The following is a 26,509-nucleotide window of genomic DNA, read 5'->3' on the forward strand; positions in this document are numbered from 1 at the left end:
ATGGGTATCTGAATGCACATATCCTATATGATCTGCATGCATTTTGATTCTACACTATTTCTCTGCAGTCTCATAACAGTTGTACAATCATATAAATATATGTATTTATTTACATGTACTGGAGGTCCTATTCGGACCTAGGCAGGTGTGGTTACCTCGTAGGCAACAAATGAGAAAGGAAAAATATAAAAGAGACATTTGCAATGTGTAATTATGCAACGTATGGGCTGATCCCTAAAACTGCAGTATAATGAACATGGGCCTGTCCCAGAAGTAGTGCAGCCAAAGTGTCCTAGAAGTGCTAGCTGCTTAAAATGCTAGTTGTCTCAAGAGAACCATTGAAAAAATGGTGCTCGATGCATGCACCGAACATTACAAAGAGAAGCTGTGGCATGAGATGAATATGTTGTGATCCTGGCCTGATGGTTAGATCATTTGGCTGCTGTTACAGAATATAAAGGTTTGATCCACCATAACTCACATATTCGTAACATAGTAGATGAACTTTGCTTACTCTGAATATATCTGATGAACAAGTAGAGGTGTGTCGAATGGGCACGAAGATGTCATAATCTACAAAAAATGTTCAGCTTAGATGTGTTGCTTTCAGAGTACAGAAGTGTTACTTTGATGAATGACAGCTTTCAAGAGCACCTAAACACGCACACATGAATATGCCGTACGAGGCACCCACTTTCAATTTAAGCATGTGAAAATGTATGTGGAAATATGAGCTTTTTATTCATAAATGAACGGTCATCACTATCTATTGTTGAAAACAAGAAAGATATGAACCCTTCTATGTGTGCTCAGAGATAACTTTGAACCCACTTTGTTAATTTTCTGACTTAAGTTTAGCTCTAAATGTTACATTTAAAAGCTTTTGAACACATTTGAAAGCTTTCGAACACATTTGAATCTTCATCGATACCTTTATATCTTTCGTAAACAGATTTTTTGCAAGCTGCATTCTCCTGATTTCTGTCTGTTTGAATATGCAGACGTGAAAAGGATGACATGGATGGTGAAAGTGGGGCTGTTAAATCTACGTCGTTATACCACACGAGGAGTCGAGGTTTGTTTCACTTCTTCTTTGTTCTGCGGCAGAACTTTGCCCATGTGTTTCTTTCGTGTTTTGGTTTAGCCACTCGTGACAAAGAACAGTGAAAGTGCTGTACTTAGTTGAGTTTGTTTTGGTCCAGCTTTTGCTTTTTTACCGACACACTTGGGGATCAATCATCCAGACTCTGAGACACTGCCCTGAAAGGGCAAACAAACTACGAATTGGTGCTCCCGGTGGCACTCTCCTGTCTAATCTTCATCATAAAATCGCGACTAAGAACCGGTGCAGCCATGGGGAAAGATGCAAGTGCAGTCATGGTGGCCGATGCAAGCAAGGCGAGCGCACGCATCCTATATGTGACGTCAAAACAATCGCAGCGCTGGCCTCTCTAGCGGAGCCCCTCGCGGCCAATATTTTCTATAAATAACTAAGGTGTACCGTGTTCTCACATCCCCGCTTTCAGGAAAACGTTAGTATAGCTGCATTATAATTGACATGTTGCTCTGTAAGCTGTTAGCTATAAGCTGTATTGAAATACCAATGGGGCCTTTCTGTATGATGGCAAATAGGATTGTGAGAAAAGCCCTTGATATCTAGGTAGTCGGGCACCGTTAATGGTTATGTTATAAGTGGTGCAGACTGCATACAATAATTTGTTTATTACGAACTTCAGAGTATCGCAAAAAGTGGTCGTTATATCGATAGTGTTTTAGATATGGACTTGCCCTGAAAGACGTTCTCTTAACGGCCAAGCAGTTTATTCCTTGTGTGAAGAGGAAGATGTGCCTGCAGCGAGCAGCATCGCCATTGCCTGTCTCTCTCGGCTCGTGCTTCGGTTCGCTGCTAGACGGTTCTTCACGCTGTCGTGCCGTTGTCGTTAACGGCTAATAAACCTTTTCACATTTGGTGGAGAGTGCTGTTTATCCCCATCGCTACATCCTGGAGCTGCGAAGCTGCAAGCTACCGCCCATCATGACTGACAATGCCAACCCATCGGCATCGTCGCCCCAGTTCAACTGCCCTGGCCATCCTAGGCTACGGGACCCGAAGGTCTTCAGCGGTGCGGATGGGACCAACGTGGAAGACCGGCTCTAGCACTACGAGCTGGTAAGTGCCAATAATAAGTGGAATGAATCCGACAAGCTGGGCCACGTCATATTTTATCTCACTGGCGTCGCAGAATTGTGGTTTAACAACCACAAACACAACATCCTCACATGGAGCGCCTTCAAGACGTCATGTGCTGAAGTGTTCGGTCGGCCGGCTGTCCGCAAGCAGCGGGCAGAACAGCGCTTGCGCGACCGCTCTCAGCAGACTGGCGAAAATTTTACCAGCTATATTGAGGATGTCATCGACCTTTGTCGACGCGCAAATGACACCATGCTCGAGTCGGACAAGGTCAAACACATCCTGAAAGGCATCGACGATGGCGCATTTCAACTGCTCTTGGCTATGAATCCGAGCACAGTTTCTGAAGTCGTCAGCTTGTGTCAAAGCTACGACGAGTTGAAGAAGCAACGCACTCTTACTCGGCATCCTCAGCGTGGTGGTGAGTCGCTGTCCAGTTTCGACATCATGCCTGACAATTCACCGTTGCTTCAGCAAGTCCAAGCCTTCGTCCGTGAGGAAGTCGCCCGTGAGGAAGTCGCCCGCCAACTTTCTCTAGTGCCCTTTACTCAGGAGATCACCACCCGTCTACCTGCCCCGCTTTGCACTGCTTTATCGGAAGAGGTTGCACAAGCTGTTCCCCTTGCGCACTACGAGCCACCTCTATCTAGTTGTGTTCACTGCCCGCGTGTCGCACAGCCGGTAGGTGCCCCTGTCACCTATCTGCCAGCCGTTCAGCCTTCGGGCGCGCCCCTAACGTATGCAGCGCAGCCTGTGGCTCCTCCTGTCGCCTGTTCGCAAGAGATGCAGCCCATAGCCGCGCCGCTCACATATGCGGACGCTGTGCGTAGGCTTCCGCAACCGCCCTACACCACGCTCTCACAGCCCGCACACCCGGCTACTTATACTGCATCTTGGGTGGCACCACCAGTCGCCAATCCTTGGAGGATGCCCGATAACCGACCGATTTGCTACGCCTGCTTCACTCCCGGACACGTTGCCCGCTACTGCCGCCGTAGACTTCAGACGTTCGGCAACTATGCCCGGTCGTCGCAACCCGGCAGCCAACCCTTCGACCAATACGGGCCGGTATCGTCACCTCGCTATGCACCTACTGACCACCTTCACTTCCAGCTGCACCGCGCACCCTCTCCTCGTCGGCGATCGCCCTCCCCTATGCGTTGCCGGCCCGGACCCTCCGAACAGGAAAACTAAGCATCGCAGTTCAAGAGGCAAGAACTGCGCCGTTTTCGAACTGTCTAAGCCCTCACTCCTCTCCTGCTAACGTGGTCGCAGTAACTGTTGAAGGTTATTGTACTTTTGCCCTTGTGGATACCGGCGCAGCTGTTTCTGTTATTGCCGCTAATCTCTACCGTTTATTACGCAAAGTGCAAGGGAGTTTAATGGCGACGCCAGGTAGTAGGCAGGTAGCCGGTACGGACAGAAATGCTCGAGCAGTCCAGCGTCTACAGCTCGTGCACACACTCGCGCTTCGCACTCCGAGAGAGATGGTCCCACTGTCGTTTACTTGTTCTGCAATTACGCGCATGTACGCGCAATCGTAGCATGTCGTCTACTTGTTCTGCAATTACGCGACGCTCCGCCGGAGACACACGATAGGGGCGCTGGCGCAAAGGAGTACTTTTTCCTGTGTCAATTGTGTGCACAACGGCGTTCGTTCTTCCTAGAACCGCTTGGGGGAAGTCGAACGAACGCCTGAATTCGTGCAACAGGGTAAGAAGCTGCTCTCGTTGAGCCGGGGCTAGACGGCAGTCAATAGAACGATAAAATGCATCGGACGACACACTGTTCGAGGCAAAGTGAGGAACCAACGCGTTCAGCTCTATATTCGGCTTGGTGTCAAAGAAATCGGCAGGCACGATAGTACCTTCATCGATAAGCTGAATGTGGCCGAGCATCTCGTTGCAGCGCATACTGAGGGGGCGCGAGTTCGGATTGGAAATAAATATTCCGGTAGTGTCTGCACAAAGCGCAAGAACGGCGAATGGCAGCGATGTGTGATGGCGGCTACCGAAGATGTGAGATGGCGTGAATAGGACGGTAGCGTCAGAAAGTGAAGTGCAGCAGGCAGGGACAAACTGGGCACTGAAAGGAGGAAGGTCTATGTCCGTCGCGACGACAAGGTTAGACACACTAGATACGGCCGCATCAACAGAAGGCGCATCACGAAACGGTAACAGCTCCACTTCGGCCCGAGCGCAGTCCACGACGGGGTGATGACGGGATAGGAAATCCCACCCTAGGATGACATCGTGGGAACATGAAGCCAACACGTGAAATTCAATGATGTACAAAAGGTCTCGAATAACCACTTTTGCTGTACATGCCGCGACGAGCTCAATTTGTTGGGCGCTCGAGTGCTCAAAGAAACTACGGGAGAAAGCATCGTCACTTTACGAAGAGAGCGGCAGAGTCTTTGACTAATCACAGATATCGCGGCACCGGTATCGATGAGTGCAAGTGTTCGTACACCTTCGACGATTATATCGATAAGATTGGCGTGAGACAGGCGAGGACTTAAACGATTAGACGATGACGCAGCTCGTGCCCCCGCAGCTGCGGCAGTTAGTTTTCCGTCTCAATGGAGGTGGGTCGTCGACGCATAGGCGACACGGAACGACGACTTGTTGAAGGGGAAGGCGAGCGGGAAGTACGTCGAGAAGCGGAGGTTCGGGTGCCGGAAGCAGCTTGCGCATCGAGTTCGTGAACTTCAGGTGGCACGTGAGGCGCGTGGCATGGAGGCCGAAACGAGTAGTCAGGGTATCTTGGTGCGTTAACTGTGAAGCGCCGACGACATAGACGCGCAACGTGACCTGGAATCCCGCAAAAGTAGCATATCGGCCGGTTGTCAGCAGTGCGCCAAGGATTTCCAGCGTGCTGCTGTGTAGCTGGAAACGGCACGGTGGAAGGTCGCACAGGTTGTGGCGTATACAATGGCAGACGAGGCGGAGGCATTGCTGCGACGGCCGCATAAGTCAGTGGCGCGGCAACAGGTGTTGATGGAGAGGCAGGCGTAGGTAATGGCAACGCCTCGGAGACCTGCTCCTGAATAGCCTGTCTGATTGTCGGCGTTAGACGGTTTGTTGGTGCTTCGGTGGTCGGCAGATACAAGAGACACGAAAGCTGTCGTGCGACCTCTTCATGTACATATACTTTTATCTGGTCCAGCAGGGTGCTGTCACCACTGACGGCCAGGGAAGCGAGAGAGTCGTCTGCTGTCGTTGACCTCCGAACTAATGCACGTTGCTTGCGAATCTCTTCCAAGCTCTGGCACAAGGTCACAAGTTCGGACTTGGGCCCTTTGCCAGCAACATTTGATAGGCATCATCGTCTATGCCTTTCAAGATATGCCTGATCTTGTCATGTTCGGTCATCTCAGGGTTAAAGCGCCGGCATAAATCGATTACATCTTCAATACAGCTAGTGAAGTTTTCGCCCTGCCTTTGTGCATGTCCGCGTAGGCGCTGCTCAACACACAGCTCGCGCACTGCGGGGCGATCGAACACAGCTGCGAGGGTGGTCTTGAAAGCGGCCCAAGTGGCGAATTCCGTACGGTGGTTTGTGAACCACAGGCTGGCGACGTCTTCGAGATAAAATGGGACGTACTCCAATTTCGAGGGGTCGTCCCACTTGTTGGCGGCGCTCACCTTTTCAAACAGCTGCAACCAGTCTTCCACGTCTTGGTCCTCGGTGCCGCTGAAGAAAGGCGGATCTCGTTGGCACAGGGTGGTAGGCACGATGACCAGTTGAGATTGGGCCGTGCTTTGCTGGGTGGTGCCTTGCTCAGTCGTCTGATCAGGCATTGCTGATGCAGTGGGCAGCTTCCGGCTTCGAAGTTCCAGGTTTGCGTACCCAGCACACTTTCACCACTTTGCAAGGGAGCTTAATAGCGATGCCAGGTAGTAGGCAAGCAGCGGGTACGGACAGAAATGCTCGAGCAGTCCAGCGTCTACAGCTCGTGCACACACTCGCGCTTCGCACTCCGAGAGAGATGGTCTCACTAGTCAGTGCCTTGCGAATTCCCCACTACAAAAGTCACGACGACACTTTCGGGACTGTCGCTTCACACCACAAGCGCACAGCAAGTAACGCCTCTCGCATCCTGCACTGCAAGAGTGTCCATCGAAGGCATTCTTTACATCATGGAGTTTATTGTTCTCGCTGTCTGTTCGCATGATGTCATTCTCGGGTGGGACTTCCTATCCCGCCATAATGCCGTCATCAATTGCGCACGCGCCGAAGTTGAGTTTTCACCCTTGTTTGATGATGTCCCATTAATTGACGCTCTTCATCAGCCGCTGAAGTTGCTCGTTCATGAAGATACTGATACTCCACTTGGAAATTTCGCACTTGTTCCCGTTTAATGCAACGCCTACACTGACGCTGCAGTCCTTTTTATGCCTTCCGATATCTTCAAGAGTCGTCGAGCTCTGCCGCTGCCTTTCGCAACAAATGACCTTGTCTCCGGAAGAAGCAATATGTTCGTAAGCAATCCGCTTTCCACACCTGTCACTTTGCTTGCAGGGGAATGTCTCGGCCGCGTGCAGAATCTCGACCCTTCGTCATTGGTTGATGTCCCGGATGACTACTGCGACCACCCAAAAGCACTGTCGGCACTCGGGGAGTCGTCCAATGATAAGTTTTCCAGCGCCATCGCCTGCACTCTCGCTCCCACCGAAGATGCCGACCTTGTAGTGACACGCATCCTGAAGGAGTACGGCCACTAGCGTGGGTCCGGTCTTAGCGAGCCGCAGGGCACGCGTTAACCGTCGCCATGGCGAGAACACGATACTGCTCGAAGTCGCAACACTTTACAGTAAAAGCTCGTTAATTCGAATTCCACGTGAATGCTGGGCAATTTCGAATTATACAAAATTAGAAATAATGAAAGTGAGCAAAAATGGGTGGATTTCGGGGGTGGGGGCACGAAAAATATTTATTGGTCAAAAAAGTCGGCGATGACCATCTGCTTTTTTTCTCTGAATGCCACAGCTGCGGCTCTCTGTTCCAGCGCGCAGACGCGGCGCAGGGAATCCTCTTCACCCTCTTCAAAGCTGAAGAAGAGACGCGCCACATTAAGTGCCTCCATCACCGCAGAAGCTGATGGGCGCACAGGTGCTTCGTCATCTTCGTCTTCCTTACCTTCTGGCTCTTCAGCAACAGGCTGCGCACCAGCTACTTGAGCGATAATGTCCTCATCAGTCAGGGCACCACACACCGATGCACCGGTGTCAACTTCAACATAATCGGCTAAACGTATGCCCCGAAGAGTGTCGCGCAATGCCACTGGCATGAGCTCCTCAGCCCCATCCACGTCGACGTCACAACTATCCTGCGCACTTCCAGCTGCAAATCCACTGTAGCGGAAACAGTTTGCGATTGTGGTCGCGGTCACCTGTTCCCATGCGCGCACCAACATGTGCATGGCAGTGAGCAGCGTAACGCCGAAGTCCTTCCTGTCGCCCGCGCACAAAATCATTCTCTCCAGCACGTGAGGCCTATAAAAGCACTTAATGTTCCTTATCACACCCTGGTCCATTGGCTCTAGGGCCGCAGTCGTATTTGCCGGAAGGGACACCAACTTAGTTGCTCTCAGCTCAACGTCGACTTTGTGCGCCGATCAGTTGTCGACGACAAGAAGAACGCGTCTGCCGCCCAGTTTCATTCACCTGTCGAATTTCAGTAGCCACTTCCTGAATACGTCACCTGTCATCCAGGCTTACTTGTTTGCGGTGTACTCCGTCGGCAGTGTACTCCGTCGGCAGTGAGTGTTTTTGAAGCACCGTGGCTTGAGTGCTTTGCCAATCACAAAAAGGGGGACCTTTTTCGTACCGGTCATATTTGCGGCGACCAGATCAGTGACACGCTCTTTGCTGCGCTTGCCGCCGGCACAGCTGTCTCCCTTGTTGGTGATCGTCTTGTCTGGCTGCAACTTGAAAAATAATGCTGTCTCGTCAGCGTTAAACACATCCTGTAGTGAGTAGCTCTCCAAGTACTGCTGCAGGGTGTCGCTTCTCCAAGTAGCGCATGTTTCGGCGTCCACTTCCTTTGCCTTGCCGGATAACGTGCGGAATACGAGATTGTGCCGCTCCCTGAAACGTTGAAACCATTCCTTGGAGGCGACAAAGTCTTCAATGTCCAAGCACAGGGCGAAATCGGCTGCCTTGGCCATGATGATAGGGCCGCACAATGCGATACTCTGGGCTCTCATTTCTTTAACCCAGATAATCAAAGCTGACTCCAGTTCCGGGAACTTCGCTGTCCTTAGCCTTTTTCAACTGGCGCCAAAATCCTCGGCTTCATAGGCGTTTTCAATGGCCGTCCTGTTGTGTATGTAGGTTGACAACGTGCTCGGAGGTATGCCGTGCTTCCTCGCAATTTCGTATTTGCTCGAGTTCCCTTGGTCAACCTCTCGCAAAATCTCCGCCTTCTCCTTGACAGTCTTCGCGCAGTAGTTTCCCCGCGGCATCTTGCAACTTCGATGCGGAATAAGACTGCTTGTTGGCGTGAACGAACAATGGGCTCGAGAAACAAAGTGACGTTGCCTGGTGCGGCCTAGGACTGCTAGGACTACTCCGCCGACTCCTCAGCCTCCCGCGGGTCTTGCGTATACAAGTGGCGCCAGGCGCTGAGATAGCGGGAGGGCTACGGAAAAAAAAATTGCTCCCTGGATTTTGGAGGCCATACTTTGCTCGCCCTTTGCTCGGAGGCCACTTGAAGCTCGAAAAAACCAGTCGTGCCACCTATCGTTCGGCCGTAAAAGCTTCCACTAGTGTTTGACGATGATGACGCTCGGCGGCGCGCGCTTCGAATTATCCGTAGAGGCAGCAATTTCTGTTCGAATTAATGAATCGTTTTACACATGGTCTCCTATGCACTGCGGACTGGACTGCGGCGACCATTTCGAATTATCCAAAATTTCAAATTGATGAGGTCTGAATTAACGAGCTTTCACTGTATTGTCTGTGGCAACACCAAAATGCAGTACAGCCCGTTGCAAAGGCACGGCGGGAAAGCAAATGGGCTTACCCACGCCACAGGCATAAAAGTACTACACAGGGTGCCACGAGCACGTCTTCGCGGTAAAGGTGATCCACGGAGACACCGGGACCAAGGCCCGATTGAGCGAGGGCAAAGGCGCTCGCTTTGACTTCAGAGGGAGACGGGTCGGCATAGCTAGGCCACGCACTAGGACACTGTACCACTCTTCGGCCTAGCGTTCAGGGGGGGGGGGGGGGGGGGCGACATAAGGTAAGCGTTCGCCGCGGGCGCAAGGCGCTGTTGGCGAAGTCCGAACGAGCCTCACAGGAAGCTGACGGATGGAAAAGAAAAGCGTGCTTACCCCAATGTCGTCCCCGGAGAGGTCTCTCTACCCGCTCCCGACGCAGCACGCGAAAACCTCTTGGGAGACTCCGCGGGCGGGGCCATAGTCAAAATCCGCTACCGAGTGAGGGAGTTGAACGTCACTCCGCTCTCCCAGCGCGGCAGACAGCAGAGGAGGGGAGACATGTCGGGACGTGAGAACAGCAGAAAAGGCGGCAAACCCCGCACAAAGGCAGCGGGCTAGTCTCAATTCCCACAACCTGCTGTATCTTCTGCATGAGTTCAGGAGTTCTTTAGATGTGTCGCAACCTCAACTAGGCCGCACGTCACAAGTCAAGTATCATGTTGACACCGGCCTGCACCAGCCACCGCGTCAAAGACCATACCGTGTCTCCGCATCAATGATCAAGTCGAAGATATGCTTCGTAGAGATGTCATTCGACCATCCCACAGTCCCTGGGCGTCTTCTGTCGTCCTCGTGCGTAAGAAAGACGGATCTATCCGATTTTGCATGGACTATCGTCGTTTGAATAAGATAACCCGCAAGTACGTCTATCCTTTGCTGCGCATTGAGGACGCCATTGACACGCTTCATGGAGCGAAATTCTTCTCGTCGCTAGATTTGCGGTCTGGCTACTGGCAAGTCCCAGTGGCTGAAGCCGATCGCCAAAAAACGGCGTTTATTACACCAGACGCACTATACGAGTTTAACGTCATGCCTTTTGGGCTTTGTAACGCGCCTGCCACGTTTGAACGTCTTATGGATAATACGCTATGTGGCGTCAAGTGGAATATGTGTCTCTGTTACCTCGACGATGTCGTGGTTTTCTCCCATGATTTTCCTATGCACCTCCTTCACCTCAGGCACGTTTTGACTTGTCCGACCAATGCTGGCCTGCAGCTTAACCTGAAAAAATGCCGCTTCGCTGCACGCGAGCTCGTCATTCTAGGCCACATCGTGTCCAAGCACTGCGTATTACCTGACCCAGCAAAACTTCGAGCAGTCGCAGAATTTCCCAAGCCGACGACCATGAAAGAACTTCGCAGTTTTGTAGGCCTATGCTCTTATTTCCGGCACTTTGTTCGCAATTTTGCATCTATCATGTCACCAGTAATTCAGCTTCTTCGCGGTGACGTGTACCTCTCCTCCCGGTCCCCTGCATGTGACGTTGCCTTCACTACTCTGCGCCGTCTGCTCACCTCCCCACCTATTCTTCGCCACTTCGACCCGATGGCTCCTACGAAAGTGCACACCGACGCCAATGGCGTCGGGCTAGGTGCTGTCCTCGCTCAAATAAAACCCCGGCTTTTCAGAATACGTTGTAGCCTACGCTAGCCGCACTCTGATGAAATCCAAAACTAATTACAGCGTGACAGAAAAAGAGTGTTTGGCTCTGGTGTGGTTGCTTGGAAAGTTCCGGCCATACTTATACGGCCACCCGTTCAATATAGTAACTGATCACCACGCACTTTGCTGGCTCTCCACTTTGAAAGACCCTTCTGGCCGCCTTGTGCGATGGGCACTCCACATTCAGAAGTACGACATTCGCGTCGTATACCGCTGCGGACGCAAACACTCTGATGCTGATGCCCTGTCCTGCTCACCTTTACTACCAGATCCGTCGTGCGGAAACACTCGCCTCCAGACCTTGTCATCGCTAAATCTCGACTAGATTGCCACCGAACAATGTCGTGACCTGTGGATCGCATCTCTTATCGAATATCTATTTGGCACGCCCAACCTTCCAGTATCTCGATCCCTCCGAAATCGAGCTTTCCATTTCGCCATTCGCGATCAACTTCTTCATCAACACAACTACGCTCTCGATGGCCGCCAGTGGCTACTGGTCATTGCACGCACTTTACGATCGCAAGTACGTGCCTCTCTTCACGATGATCTGCAATGTGGCCGCGCCGGGATGTTCAAAACATATGAACGCCTTCGCCATCGCTATTACTGGCGCGGCATGTACAATTTTGTACGCAAATTCGTGCAGTGCTGTCCTGACTGCTAGCGACGCAAATTAACACTGCCACGTGCGACTGGCGCATTGCAGTCACTTCCATGCCCTGCCAAGCCATTCGATCGTGACGGCGTTGACCTCTACGGCCCCCTTTCATTGACACCAGATGGTAATCAATGAATTATAGTGGCAGTTGACCACCTGACACGCTACGCCGAAACAGCCGCTTTGCCGAGCTTTACAGCTCAGGATGTCGTCTCTTTCATTTTACGTCGCTTTATCCTTCGACATGGTGCACCTCGAGAGCTCCTTAGTGACAGAGGCCGCGCTTTCCTTTCCGAGGTCGTCAAAACTCTGCTTTCGGAATGCCACGTCATTCATCGGAAAATGACAGCATACCACCCACAGACTAACGGGCTAACGAAACGATTTAACCGCACGCTGGGTGATATGCTCTCAATGTACGTGGCATCTGATCATAGCAACTGGGACCGTGTTCTCCCATACGTCACATTCGCATTTAACACCGCAATACAAACCACCACGGGATTCTCACCTTTCTTTCTTCTTTACGGACGCGAGCCTTCCCATACAATCGATACCCTACTACCCTACCGTCCTGATGCATCCGAGTGTCCACCTATCTCCGATGCTGCTCGACAAGCCGAAAAGTGCCGCCAGCTCGCCCGTACCTTCATCTCGAAAAAGCAACAATGCCAGAAAGAACACCATAGCACCGCCCTTTCAAATCACAGCTATGCCCCAGGATCTCTTGTGTGGCTCGCCATCCCATACCAAACTCCGGGACTCTCCTCGAAACTTGTCCCTCAGTACGAGGGGCCTTACACCATTTTGGAGAAAACCTCTCCGGTTAATTTCCTAATTGAGCCAGTTTCCTGATCGGACGACATGCGCCGGCGTGCGCGTGACATCGTCCATGCTTCCCGCCTGAGCCTCTGCCTGAAACTTCTTAGGTCGCCAGGATGGCTCTTTTTTCAGCAGGGGCGATTGTGAAGAAGAAGATGTGCTTGCAGCGAGCAGCATCGCCAACACCCGGCTCTCTCGGCTCGTGCTTCGGTTCGCTGCTGTGCTGATCTCTGCTGGACGGTTCTTCACGCTGTCTTGCCGTTGTCGTTAACGACTAATAAACCTCTTCACTCTTGTGGTTCTTTAATAAAAAGTGCTAAAACCCCTCTGGTGACAAGTTAGGCCTTTTCTTGTGTTTTGCGATGCCTGCTCACGAGTGAAATAAACTGCCTTTTCAATGAATTGACATGGTTTCACTGAGGCATGGTACCGCCATAAGTAATATATAGTCCCTGGCTAGTTGCATGCAGCACGTTGCTTGCTTGGCTCATGCCGTCACTGTTGGGTCGTTTGCAGTCTAATATAAGCGCATGCTTGTGCGTTCTTTGTGTATGCTCCACACTGAACCGTACATTGCTACAGCGAATAGCCTGTTCGTCTAACACAACCAAGACAAGCATTTTGCAGGCAATACGCAAGTGGCCCTCCATGATGCGGCAGTGAACTTGCAAGTGGCAGCATGGCATTGTTTTACCACCATTACTCTGCATGGCTTGCTCTACTTGTGCATCTGAGCTGATAGCTGCAGATGACTTCGGTTAAGCTGTCAGGGAAAAGCACAATGGCGCATTCATCGCTAGCCGTCACCTTACCTTCGCTCCTTTCTGATGCTTATTCGTGAAGGCATCGCCACTATTTTGTGGAAGTCGTAATCACGAATTGGCTGGTATTTTCCATTGCCGAAAAGATAAAAGACATTTTGCGGCACATTGTGGCGCCAGCAAGTTGAGGGTTGCAGTGAACTTTTATGCAAGGAGAGGTTATTACTTCTTCCAATAATGGTTGATTACATTCCAAGGCATTGTTGGTTTATCGTAAGCGGTCGTAAAGGCATGGGCAGGTCGGGGAAAAAAAAAGTTGCCTTGCAATAGTTGACCACAAGTCTTCATGCTCTCTGCCACTATACCACAACCATATTCTCACTACCATTGTACCACTGGAGAAATGTCTGGAAAGTGAGTGACCTCACTCGCAGCATTCAAAATTTGTGTGCGGGGCGTGTCACGTTCTATATCTTCATTGCAAGTAAACAGCAGCGTGGCATGCGCAAGCGTATGCCTCTCTCATACCTTAAAATGGCTGTTTTAACTTGTTTTTTTCCCATATGCGCTACATTTTTACCTCAACCAATTCAGAAGTCTTCATTGTGAAAATATGAGGCTTTAAAGAATGTTCACTTATGTGGACTGTTTCATTGGGTAGCATAGGAAAAATGTGAGTGCATCGGAATATGGTTGTTATAGCCTATAGATAGTTATATCTGGAATCATTATAAGTGGTTTCAACTGTATAGCTGTATTTCGTTTGCAAATGGCCCTGCCAATCTCATGTTACTCTGAGTTTCGCTTTGCCTTTTTTTGGTTGTGCACTGAAACCTTATTATAACAAAGTTGCATCTTACATGAAAATAAGTTCGTTATATTTGAAAATTCGCTATGAAAGTTTATTCCTAACGCTATATCTATTGCAAGACTACGTTTCATATACTTCATTATAACCAGTATTTTGTTATAACTGGGTTCGTTATATCCAGGTCTTTGTAAATAATTTTTGTAAATAATTTAAAATGCTATCTAAACTTTCAGTGCACATTGTTGGGGATAGTGCTTAGAGCACAGTGTTTGATACTAAGCCTATGGTTCACATCACAAGCTTGCATTGTGAGATTTTATAAGGGATAGCACTGGAGTGCTTGTGCATGTTCCCCACAGTCTGAAGGCAGGACTGCAAATTATTTTTGCTTTGAAGCTGCTTCTGAAGCTGCTTCTGAAATAAAAAGCGGCACAATGCTAGCACAGAGGGAAGCAGCTGGAGGATGTGCATAGCAATCTGTTAGGTTTTCGAGAAATGCTCGCTTAATTACAGCAATGCTGATATGGAACTTGTGAGCCATAGTTAAAGTTGTGCCGATAGTATATAGAGCAGTCTGAGCCATGTCTCCACTAAAAAAAATGCAAAAGGTTGTGAAAACTAGATGTAAAATTGATTGCTTGGTTTTTATTACCAGGCGACGTAGACAACCGGCCACCTACACCACAAGAGCAGAGAAAGAAGCAATGGTGGGATGAATTTGTCTGTGAAGAAGACATCGAGAAGCTGCAGATCAGTGGGAAACTCACCTTATTTTATGACATCCTCCAGGAGTGCGACGCCATTGGAGACAAAGTGTAAGCTCCAGCTGCTTTATATGTTTTTGCCTTGACATTATACAAAGCATAGTTGTCAATCTACCTTATGATTGGCTATGCTATATATCTCTGGTCTTACTTAATTCGTATGACATTACAATTTATTGATGTCGTATTCATTGCATTGTATTCAACGCGCTGTCGTGTTGTCAGAGCTAATCCGCTAATCACGAAAGATATAGTCCGCGAACTCGCGCGCAAGATGGAAGCACATGACAAGTGGACCTCCAAAGATCCATTGTCACCGTGGTCTTGGAGAGTTTCCATGAGTGCCTTACCTGACATCCCCTTGGTAGTGATGACACGGTTGTCCGCATTCAAGAAAAAAGAAAAAAAGCAAGGTAGAACATTGTCGGGGGCCACACCATGTGCGCGCAGTGACACCATGCCCGCGCGTGCGCTGTCGAAAATGAGGAGCGAATGATACAGATACCTCAGAAAGCTATTTGATAAAGCGCCCTTCATATGCAGTGCAGCCCCTCATACATGACGCTAACTAGAAAAATGGCACTGTCAACACGAAAGTAGTTTTCTATTTTTGTTTCTGGTTTAAAGAGAGGGGGAGGGCACATCCGTGCATGCGCCCCTGGCAGCAACAACGATGAAAACGCTGGCTCGAGGGGCGCAGGCCCGCCTGCCCGCCTTGCGCACACCCGGCCGCAATACTATGAGCGCTCTCTCTCACTTGGGAGTCACAGGGACCAGGAGTGCGAAGCTTTGGCGGCAGGGCAATAGTGGATGACGCATGCTCGTGTCAAAATGACAAAAATCCAGGGTGAACTTTTAGACTATTTGTGGCAAAAATTCGTTATATCAAGGTTGTCTCCCGCTGTTAGTTTGTTACATAGAGGTCGCAGATACATGTGCTTCTATAGAGAAACGACAAGGAATAGAAAAAGTTTGTTATATAGATGAATTCATTATATATAGGTTCGTTATAAGGAGGTTTAACTGTATTAATAGTTTAATTAATTTGTTGCGCACCTTAAGTGCCATTTCTCTCATTTAGTACCAGCGAGCACACCGAAAGCTACGCAGAGGGATGGGAAGATAATAAGGTGGCAAGAAGCTTCATCCGTTTAGCAGTGTATTTCATGACTTTACACTAGTTCTTTTCGTTTCTTTTTTTTTTGTATGCATGGCTTACTTTCAGTGCGATCGCAAGAGTGCGTGCTTGCATGTTGCGACATCTGATAATGGCCATCGTAACCATGCAGCTTGCGACGCTCAAGTCGGCCAATGACTGCCGATTTTGTGTCTATGATGTGGTCATTTTGGATAAAGGCATCTTTTGTCGGCAGGAATTGATTGGAGCCCCACCGCGGTGGTCTAGTGGCTAAGGCATTCGGCTGCTGATCCGCAGGGCGCGGGTTCGAATCCCGGCTGCGGCGGCTGCATTTGCGGTGGAGGCGGGAATGTTGTAGGCCCGTGTGCTCAGATTTGGGTGTACGTTAAAGAACCCCAGGTGGTCTAAATTTCTGGAGCCCTCCACTACGGCGTCTCTCATAATCATAGTGGTTTTGGGACGTTAAACCCCACATATCAATCAAGGAATTGATTGGAAATTGTGATTGTGCAATTATCGCAATAAGTTGATTAAGTAAGGGTAATCAAGTAGTTAAGTTGATGATGCAATGGCCTTGCAAAGGGCCTCAGTTCATGTTAGTTGGTGATATTGGCAGCAAAAATTTTATTGAAGAGCTACATGTGTAGCTAGTCATAACATTTGCTGTGACGACTTTGAATATTGGATATGAGAATTTGGGGATGTTGGTATTATCAATCAGTCACTTTTGAAGATGCTTTCAAAGTTCCTGGCCACATTCAGTGCTATAACTCTTAAATTTTGGCTCACATGTTCTCGGTATCCTTGACTACCAATCGGCAGCATTTTCTGTCTATGTTCGAAAAATGTTGCACGACATCTTTGAAGGGTCCCTCAGCAGGCCCCATGACAAATTTTAATTAGATGGTGGCAGTTGCTGCGCGTCCTACGAAAAGCGTTATGCCACAAAAATTTTTTCAATCGGTTTATTACGAGCTGAGAAAACGTGTATTTCAAACTGGCACGAAACCATGATGCAAGGAGATGAACTCGAAACCCTTGCCGCTAGTCCTGCGTAGCCTTCACAAGACAAATCCCTTCCTTACCCTCTCTGGCATCCGAGCGAGAGGAACACATTACGTGCACGTCAGGGCATGTGCGCATGACGAGCCTGAGCTAGCTCAAGCCCCCGAACATGTGTGCGCTGTTGTTTTGCTAACCAGTGTTATTTTGTGGTCTACTGGCTCGCCGATCATCAGGTTTGCAGCCTATTACCGAGTATGAAAACTGAGACATTCCAAACTGACTCAAAAGTGGCAGTATCATGAGCCATTGCAGTATTAACATTTACTTGGACGGGGTAATAAAAATAAGTGTAAAGAGTACTTGAATGCACGAAAACATTACTTTCGTTTCCAGTGCTGGTGACTGCTTGATGCGTTAACCACGGGGACAAGAATGCATGCGAAACGAAGGCACATTACCTCCATGCATGTATTGCTGCAATTAATGGGGGGTGGGGTGGGGTGATGAAAAAGACGGACACATTCTTTTTGTGTGTCTCATGATTTCTCTAAGCTTTATTCATCTATTCAAGCAACAAATTGCACAAACTACACATGTCGTGTCAAATAATTTTCGCCATGTCACGTGCTACTGTTGGCGATGTCAGAGCACAGTTGTTTATGTGCAGGACAGACGTTGCAGCACTACTGTCTACATAGGGCAATTCCATCCTCTACGTCATCCCCTCATTACCTGGGCACGTGCACGTGAGAAGAAGGGCAAGCAGTGTTCAGCTCGGAATTTGACCCATTTTCGCGGTGCATAGCATTGTGAATAATGGCAGACGTGACTGGGAACGCCCAGTGTATGCATTGCGCTCGTCAGCTCAAAATTGTCAAACTTGGTTAGGGGCCTTTGAGTTCACTAGATTTTCTATACTGTGTGTAGGTTATTTGTAATAGTTACTGCATTTTCTTGCAGTTAACCCACACCCTTAACAACGATTCGCGGAAAATATTGAAAAAATTATCTCTGACAATTGTCGACGAAGCAAACTTTCATGCATATCTTTGATGCACTACCATAAGCCACCTCTGCAAACCTGAATTTATGTTTTTGATCTTTCACTTCAGTTTCTTAACTTTTATGTGTGTGTAATACGTGCAAATATATTGTATCAGTGAATGATAGGGCCCTCCTTTCCCAAAGTTTACTTTTCAGCCAGAGCCTGCTGACTCTGGACTTAGTGGAGAGGATGCTCGAGCAGTGCAACGGGCGGACAGCAACGGGAGAGACCGAAACAGATGTCGCAGACCCCGCTGACCCATTGAAAGACTGCCACAACACATGGGTGCTGGGCGTCGACTACTTCCGCATTGATGGTGCCACATCGGTGGATTTGCGCTCGCGCTGGATCAGCATGTTCAACGATGAAAACAATCATCGTGGTCGTTTGTTCCTTGTGTCGACTAGGGCGGGCTCACTGGGCACTAACCTTGTGGGTGCGAACCGTGTGGTGCTCATGGATGCCTCGTGGAACCCCACGCATGACACGCAGGCCATCTTCCGTGTGTATCGGTTTGGCCAGAGGAAGCCAGTTTTCATCTATCGCCTACTTGCTCAGGTGAGTGCGTGTTGTTTTGAAAGTAACATTGAGCATTTATTTTACTTGTATGACAGGTTATGATTAACACGTCTCTGAAAACATAAGTTCCTGTAAGCTTCTACTTAATACATTACAGTATGCCTTTCACGAGATAGTTTCTTTCTCCAATTAAAGCTTCATTATACTGAGGTTTTATGTTTTGTTACGCCAGCAATGATGATTTTTCTAATACTCCTATGAGCTAATTTAGTAATGATAAGTCAAGTTGGTGTAATGGCCTTAGAAAGGCCCAGAGTGATGTTAGTGATATTGGTAGTAAGAATGTTAGACTTGAAGAGCTGCTTGTGCATATAGTAACATTCATTGTGACAGTTTTGAAATGCCATATGAGAACTGTGGTGGTTTTAAAACGAATGAGAACATGCAAGTGTCATAAAATCTGTGTAATAAAGGGAGCACACTTTGCGCTGCACGAAAGATGTTTTGCAGCTAAATGTAAACTACAATTTTTAACGATTCCAAGAAGTTGCAAAAAACTGCATGTCACAACACTGTAGTAATGTGATACCTTGCAGTTGCTTTGGTGCCCCGGTATGCTATAACAGACATCAGCATAAATTTATCACATTGAGTACTGCTTATTTTTGTCTCATCACAAATATTTTGAAGCAGCTGCACTTTTTGTCTTTGCGTATTACAATGTAATGAACGTCCACGTTTTCATACAGTGCCGGCCTGATGGTGATGAACAATACCACAGAACTGGGGCACCTATGATTGCATGGCCGCTTACATGAGTGCTGTAGTGTGTGTATGAGTTTGCGACTATGTCCTACGTGGCCTGCAGTCACATTTTTTCAGAATTACTCTTATGCTCGTGTACAACTGCTTTTGTGCTTGCTTGTTAATATTTTCATCAAAGGTGTGGTGTACACGTAACCCGAAGGAGTACGGCCACCAGCGTGGGTCCGGTCTTAGCGAGCCGCAGGGCACGCGTTAACCGTCGCCGTGGCGGGAAACACGATACTGCTCAAGTCGCAACACTTTATTGTGGCAACACCAAACGCAGTACAGCCCGTTGCAAAAAGGCGCGGTGGGAAAGCAAGTAGACTAATCCACGCCACGGGCACAAAGTACTACACAGGGTGCCACGAGCACGTCTCCGCGGTAAAGGTGATTCACGGAGACACCGGAACAAAGGCCCGGTTGCTCGAGCGAGGGCAAAGGCGCTCGCGTTGGCTTCGAAGGGAGACGGGTCGGCGTAGCGAGGCCACGTGCTAGGACACCATACCGCCCTTCGGCCGTGCGTACGCAGCGGGGCAACAAAAGGTGAGCGTTCGCCGCGGGCGCGAGGCGCCGTCAGCGAAGTCCGACGAGCCCCCGAGCGACGAGAGTCGACGGACGGAAAAGATTGCGTGGCTCACCGTTTGCTGTCCCGGAGAGTATCTGACCGCTCCCGACGCAGCGCGCAAAAACCTCTCGGAGTCCCCGCGCGCGGCGCCACAGTCAACATCCGCTTCCGGGTGAGGGAGTTAAACGTCACTCCGCTCTCCCACCACGGCAGACAGCAAAGGAGGGCAGGCATGTCGGGACATGAGAATGGCAGAAAAGGCGGCAAAGCCCGCGCAAAGGCAGCGGGCTAGCCTCAATTCCCACAAAGGTTGCATTAATGTGATTATGACTACAAATAAAGAAGCTGTTGTAGAAACTGTTCCAGTTGCTGTTACTACAGAATTGGGCTCTCTGAATGGCAAGTTTTATTTGTGCTAAAGAAAAAAAATAGTTGCATAAATTATAGTTGTTTGTCTCTTTAATCCCACTGCCTATTTGCTCACAATTAGTTTTGCATGTTCAGTGCACTGTTGCCTCACCACCATGGGGTAATACATCTACTAGATTATAGGACGAGTTTTTTTTTCTAGAAAAACAATCAAAAGTTGACCATCGTCTTACATACCGGTCATCGAAAAAAAAATGTGAAAGTCTCACAACAATGGACACCAGAAGTCGAAAGCCTTCATTGCCATTGTGAGCATCAGCAGTGGCGCCGTTGGGCAAGGCTAGGCAAAACCTACAGTACAATTACCTATTTCCTCCAGAAATAAGTGGTAGTCTACGGCAGTTTATGATAGGCTTTAAGAAAAAAAAGTTGAGGATGCCGTAGCGTAGAGCATTCTGGTGGCACAACAAAAATTCAGTGCATCGGAGAAAAGCGTCCAATATTGGAGGAGCAATAAGCAACGTATCACAACCTGGAGAAAAAACAACAACATAGTTTCGTGGACAGTGCATCCCGAACTGGAAACACTACTCGCCGAATTTGTCCTGGAGCTGCGTGCAATATTGCTACCCGTAACAGTGGAGTGCATACGCATGAAAGCTCTCGAGATAGCGTGTGACTGTGGGCTTATGAGTGTTCAATTCAAGGGATCGTCATCGTGGTTGCGCCGATTTATGAAGCAAAAGGGCTTTGAGCTGAAGTGCCGTACTTCTGTTTTTCTGCAAATGCTGCATCGGTAACGCATTGAATGGAACAGGCGACGATTCACTCTGGGACGTTACTAGTGAAAAACAGACGTCGTCGGACTGAAGTTTAGACAAGTCTGAATGACAGCACTTGGTGGCCTTTTGGTGTTTAACTACATAAGATTAGTGTTCCAAAAAAATAAAATGTTACCACAGTGCAGCTGATTGTGTCGCGCTTTTAGCAAGGTAAGGGTGCACCGCGATACTTTGGGATTTTTAAAAATTTCTTGTTCCGAGAATAAAAGTTTGGGGGGTCGACCTATATTCCGGTTTTTATTGTACTTCGTAAGCTCGTAGAAGATGTAGAGCTTGGATAGGTCAAGTGTGATATTTTACCTTGACTCAGGGGACTATGGAGGAGAAGATTTACTACCGCCAGGTGACCAAACTGGCACTGGCTTGCCGTGTGGTGGACAAGCGACACGTCGGGCGTCTCTTCAATGCAGCAGAGCTTGTCGATCTGTACACATTCAATCCAGTGGGAAAGGATGAACCACAGTCCACACCCAAGGTGCCAAGCGTAAGTACAACTCAACCATGCTTCAAGAAGATGAGATGTGGCAGTGTGCAGCTTATAGAATTTCGCATCAAAATACTGGTTGCTCTCATATTGTGCACTGGTTAGTTTGCTGTTAATCGACTCCCTTTGTGATGTTTCCATATGGTTTGTACATACTGTGCTAAACAAATAAAAAATGTAGTCTTATTGAACTTGGACTAATGTTAAAGTATAACTTAGCAATGAATAGCAAAACAAAGTAATTGCAACTCTTTTCAAGTAACCTCAGAAATCCATGCATTTAAAGATGCAATTTTAATGAAGCAAAAGCTTTCTTGAAATCGATAAGCCAAATCCTTATAGCACGCCAGAAGGCAATTACTAACTGGTATGAAACTGAACAAGTCGGTGGGCTGAAATATTCTTATCAGGCTATAATGAAATCATCTGATGTTAATATTAATTATACTGAGATCAGGTGGTTTTCGATTTGACTTTCAGTTTGCTTGTGAGCAATTCAATACTTTCACAAGCTAGTGATGACTTTGCATTGCTTGTGAAAACACGCAATTACTGTAATGAACTAACAGTCATAATGAAGTCCTTGCAATTCTTCTATCCAAATTTAATTATGCTGAGTGGATTTGGTATTTAGAAGCAGTGTCTTCAGCCTGGATTGAAAGTAAAAAGTTCTGCTAGGCTTGTTGCTGACCTCTTCCAATTGAGAAAGATTGAGGCAAGATGGGGCATACAATTCAAAATGATTCTAAATGAACATCAGCTCATATTGAATTGTACGCCCCATCTGGTGGAAATTTCTGACCAAATTTCTTTACACATATGCAAAGAATATACTTCAACAAATATTTTGGATCACATTCCTTTCCTGTTTCTTGATATTATTGCTGTGATATTAATTTTGCCGCATCATGTTTGCTAGGACCGGCTTTTGGCAGAGCTGCTGATTCGCAACAGAGACTGGATTGTGTCCTACCATGAGCATGACTCACTGCTCCAGAATGACAAAACAGAAGAACTGACGGAGGAAGAGCATAAGTTAGCCTGGGAAGAGTACAAAAATGAGCGTGATGGAAGACTCATCGCCTGTAAGTTATAGTATTTCTCTTATTCGGGGTGTGTTCTTTAGTAATTGACAAAAATTGCATGTTTACCTGGTCACTTGGCTAATTGAATAAATTGACCATACTACAGGGGGGGGGGGGTCATCCTGACCGTTGCACTAATATTAAACAGTACAGTGTCAGCTTGTTGATTTTTCTAGTCCAGCGGTGTTAGAAAATCGGTATATAGGTGTGGTAATACACTAAATTTACTAATATTGGACGAGCGTTTTGATGCAAAAAGTGCATATTTGAAAAATTAAATATTTCAAGCAACTCATATACACCAGACTTTATTTAAACAAAACCTGGAGAGACAAGGAAAATGTGTTCTGTTTAACAAGAGTTCCATTTATTGAGAAATGATGAGTGGGAGCAGAATTCAAGTGCAAAAGCAATAACGTTAGAGGCAGTTGCTCTGTTTAAGCAGCAGTTCCGTTCAAGAGATTTCTACCCAATGTGAGTCTACGGGATTCAATCCATACGTGATCCAAATAGTCTCTTGCCAAAAACAGCTTGTCAATTTTCACTTTCTTAGTATACAGTGAAACCCCGTTAATTTGGACTTCATGGTACCGAAGAGAATGTCCGAATTAACCAAGAGTACGAATTATCCCGATTATGAAGAAAACACTTGAAAAATGTCTCCTACACCATGAGACTTTTCTATCCAAATTTAATTATGCTGAGTTGATTTGGTATTTAGAAGCAGTGTCTGCCATCACAGACTTTTATTCCTTAAAAAGTCTCTGATGGCAGTTTGCATCACGGGCTCAATGTGTGACGAAGTCACAATTTTGCGAAGTTCCTGTAGGTGGCTTAGCCCACGCACACTGTCCTAGGAAAGCATGCATATGTCCTCTAAAATGGCCAACGCATGCACAGCCTCCATCATAGTGTGGCGTGGACGCTCCTCAGTATCACTTGCGTCCTTGTCAGCCGATTCCCCTTCGCCATTTAAGACTTCGGCGACGACATCGCTGTCGGTCACTGTACCGTCCACGGCAACATCTCAGTCAATTGTGAAGTAATCGCCCAGGGGCACATCAGCTGGCCTGATGCTTACATAGCGGCCGTCTTGCTCTTCGCCGGTTTCCTTATCGGCCACCACCCCAGGATCAGCAGCGTCGTGCACGAAGCCGCTATGCCTAAAGCAGTTTGCGACTACTGCAGGCGGTATGTTGTTCCACACGTATGTCAGCATGTGGATTGTGCTTAGCTGGCTTACTTGGTACTGCTTGCCTGACTCCATGCAGATCAACATTCGCTCGAGTACCTGCCGTTGATAGCGGCTTTTCACGAACTGTATGATTCCCTGGTCCATCGACTGCAGGGAAGCCGTTGTCTTCAGAGGCAGGAATAGCAGTTCAAGATTCTCGAGCCCGGACACCTTCGTGTGCGCACTACAGTTGTCCTAGCACGAACAACACTTTCCGAGCCTTGGCCGCAAAGCGGCGGTCGAGCTCATGCAGCCAGGCTTAAAAGAGTTCGGCAGTCATCGAAGCCTTTCCGTTGAACCGGTAGTCGACAGGCAGCTGCCTAATATTCTTGAAACATCTTGGCTTCGCAGCCTTCCCGATCACCAGCAGCAGCAGCCGCTCTGTGCCGGTCATGTTAAGAACCAGAAGAACTGTCACGAGCCCTTCAGTTCGTTTTCCACTGATGCACGGGTCCCCCTTAAACGCGATTGTCTTGTCAGGCAGAGCCTTATAGAACAGCGCTGTCTCATCAACGCTGAAAATGTTTCACAGCTCGTATGTACAAAGGCACGCGGATAGTCCAGACCGCCAGTCCTGCATAACACTTTCGTCAACCGCACCTCTTTCACCACACACGTTGCGGAACACCAGCCCATGTCGCTTCTTGAAGCGGTCGAACCAGCCTTCGGACGCATTGAAGGAGTCAATTTTCATGGTCACCGCAAACTTCTGTGCTTGTGCGCGCATAAGGGGGCCGCTCAAGGGCAAACGCGCATCGCGCGAAACGGTAATTCAGCGCAACAGAGCTTCTTCTAGCTTGGGATGCGCTGCCGTTCGAAGCCTCTTTCTTTGGTCGCCAAACATGTCCTTGTCATACGCTTGCGTAATCTGCTCTTTGTTCTTCACATAAGTGCTCAGCGTGCTTTTCTTCACATTGAACTTTTCCATCACTTCTTTTCGAGATGCTCCCGCTTGCAGCGCCTTCAATGTATTCACCTTCGCAGCCAAATTCTTTGCTTCGTACTTCGCCCTCTTCTTGCGGGAGTTGGGGCGGTTGGGGCCGCAGGAGACGAAGGGGAAGCCATCCCGGCGTCGCTCGCGCGGTGGTCACGCACGCGCGCATGAAGTACACAACACACACACACACAAATGCACGGCGATAAAAAGGAAATAAAAACCGGCAAACTTTTCAAAAAACAGCAAACAGTAAGACTGCAGATGGCACTGATCACGTACAGATAAATAATTTAAAGCACGCTAGAGGTCAGCAATCCAACTCGACCGTCACACAAACGTGTTCGACGCGCAAGAAAAAAGGAAAGGCAAATCCATAGGTTGCCCATTGCTGGTGACACTAGCAATGCACTGCCTTCTATTTTAGTTGTTTAAACCACCATGTGTTTTTTTTTGGAGGGGGGGGGGAGGAAGGTGCCTCCAAGATGTACTACCCATGGACAAAGTTTTGAATCTCAGAGGCCGCAATCCAATCCCAAAGTTGCGTAGGTGCGCCGTCGATTTGGCTGGCAGACTTGGCTGCTGCTTCCCCGTCGTGACTTGACTGCGGTCGGGCGTTCGAATTAACCGAAGTGCGGCCGAATTTGTCCGTATAATGAGAGTTTTCAGCCATAGAACAATGGACAATTTGGACGGGACCAGACGCCGTGGCCGAATTAACCGAAATTCTGAATTAACAAAGGTCGAATTAACGAGATTTTACTGTACACAGAGGCTGTTTGACCAATGATAATGATAATGGTGTTAGTGCAGCGGTGCCTCCAGATCAGCATATGAAATACGTAAAGGCGTGATGGCAGCTGCCATTGAACAGGCTATTACAGTTTACCACTATCAACCCCAGGATGATAAGCATGTCTAACTATTGCTTGCTTAGCAGTGTGAATGGCTCACCACTGTTGGTACTGGTGTAAATGCCAGGCCTCCATCCACTGCCAGCTTCTCATGCCAGACCACTTCAAAGACTCATCACTTTGCAGAAACAGAAGCAGCACACCATTACTGGCAACGAAGTTGTTGGGCCAATCCAGCGCTGCTTCTGTTTCTGCGAGCAACACGCAGCTGAAGCAGTCCTGGGCATCTAGTGGTGACACTGTGCATACATAATGTCACCTGTTAAAAGTACGTAGTGCAATCAGATTGGCTCTACATTACACACAAGCTGCTAAGCTTATAGTGGTTGATGATGCCCCATTTTGCCCATGATTAGTCATGCTGGCGGATTCGTCGGTGGCCACCATCACGGTGTACCTTTGCGCATTTCGGATGATTATCTGTGCAAGAATTACAATCGATCTTGGATATAGCAAACTCGAGGGGGATCATGACATATTTCTATATATCGATGATTTGAAATACAAAATATGTGTTTTTAAGACCTAAATTAAACTAATTAAGGCCTTGAAAATCATTACAACTGCTAGCATAACAATTCACTTACAGTACAATGAAGAACAAGGTGTGAGCTGCAGGTTACCACACTTCATTATGCATAAAAATAGTCCGTAAACTTGTCTTGCTTCTTGCGCGCCTTCGGTATCCAGTCATCCTTATTGTCATTGAAGCTTTTCTAATAAGCGAATTCAGCTCCTTTGGCCACGACAGTGTTGAGAATTGCATGTAAGAAATGTCCCTTGCCTTTCACCTATTGCATTTAACAGTAACAATATATTTCTCGTTAACAGCTACAGAATACTTCTGATTTAAGGTTGAATGAACACATGGAATACACATGAAAAAA

General features: G+C 48.1%; 1 protein-coding gene across 10 annotated transcripts in view; it reads left to right on the forward strand.

Moving 5' to 3' along the window:
• Positions 1-26,509, forward strand: part of LOC119170468 (uncharacterized) — a 148,202-nt gene that overhangs the window by 69,137 nt on the left and 52,556 nt on the right. For all 10 annotated transcript variants that reach the window (XM_075887292.1, XM_075887289.1, XM_075887286.1 and 7 more), the window contains 5 exons: positions 1,002-1,075; positions 14,573-14,732; positions 18,013-18,427; positions 21,282-21,455; positions 22,375-22,540. In XM_075887292.1, coding sequence (XP_075743407.1) covers positions 1,002-1,075; positions 14,573-14,732; positions 18,013-18,427; positions 21,282-21,455; positions 22,375-22,540 — 989 coding nt within the window. The remainder of the gene's footprint in view (positions 1-1,001; positions 1,076-14,572; positions 14,733-18,012; positions 18,428-21,281; positions 21,456-22,374; positions 22,541-26,509) is intronic.

This window comes from Rhipicephalus microplus, chromosome 2 (genome assembly GCF_043290135.1).
Source record: "Rhipicephalus microplus isolate Deutch F79 chromosome 2, USDA_Rmic, whole genome shotgun sequence".
In the NCBI taxonomy this organism is placed as follows: Eukaryota; Metazoa; Arthropoda; class Arachnida; order Ixodida; family Ixodidae; genus Rhipicephalus; species Rhipicephalus microplus.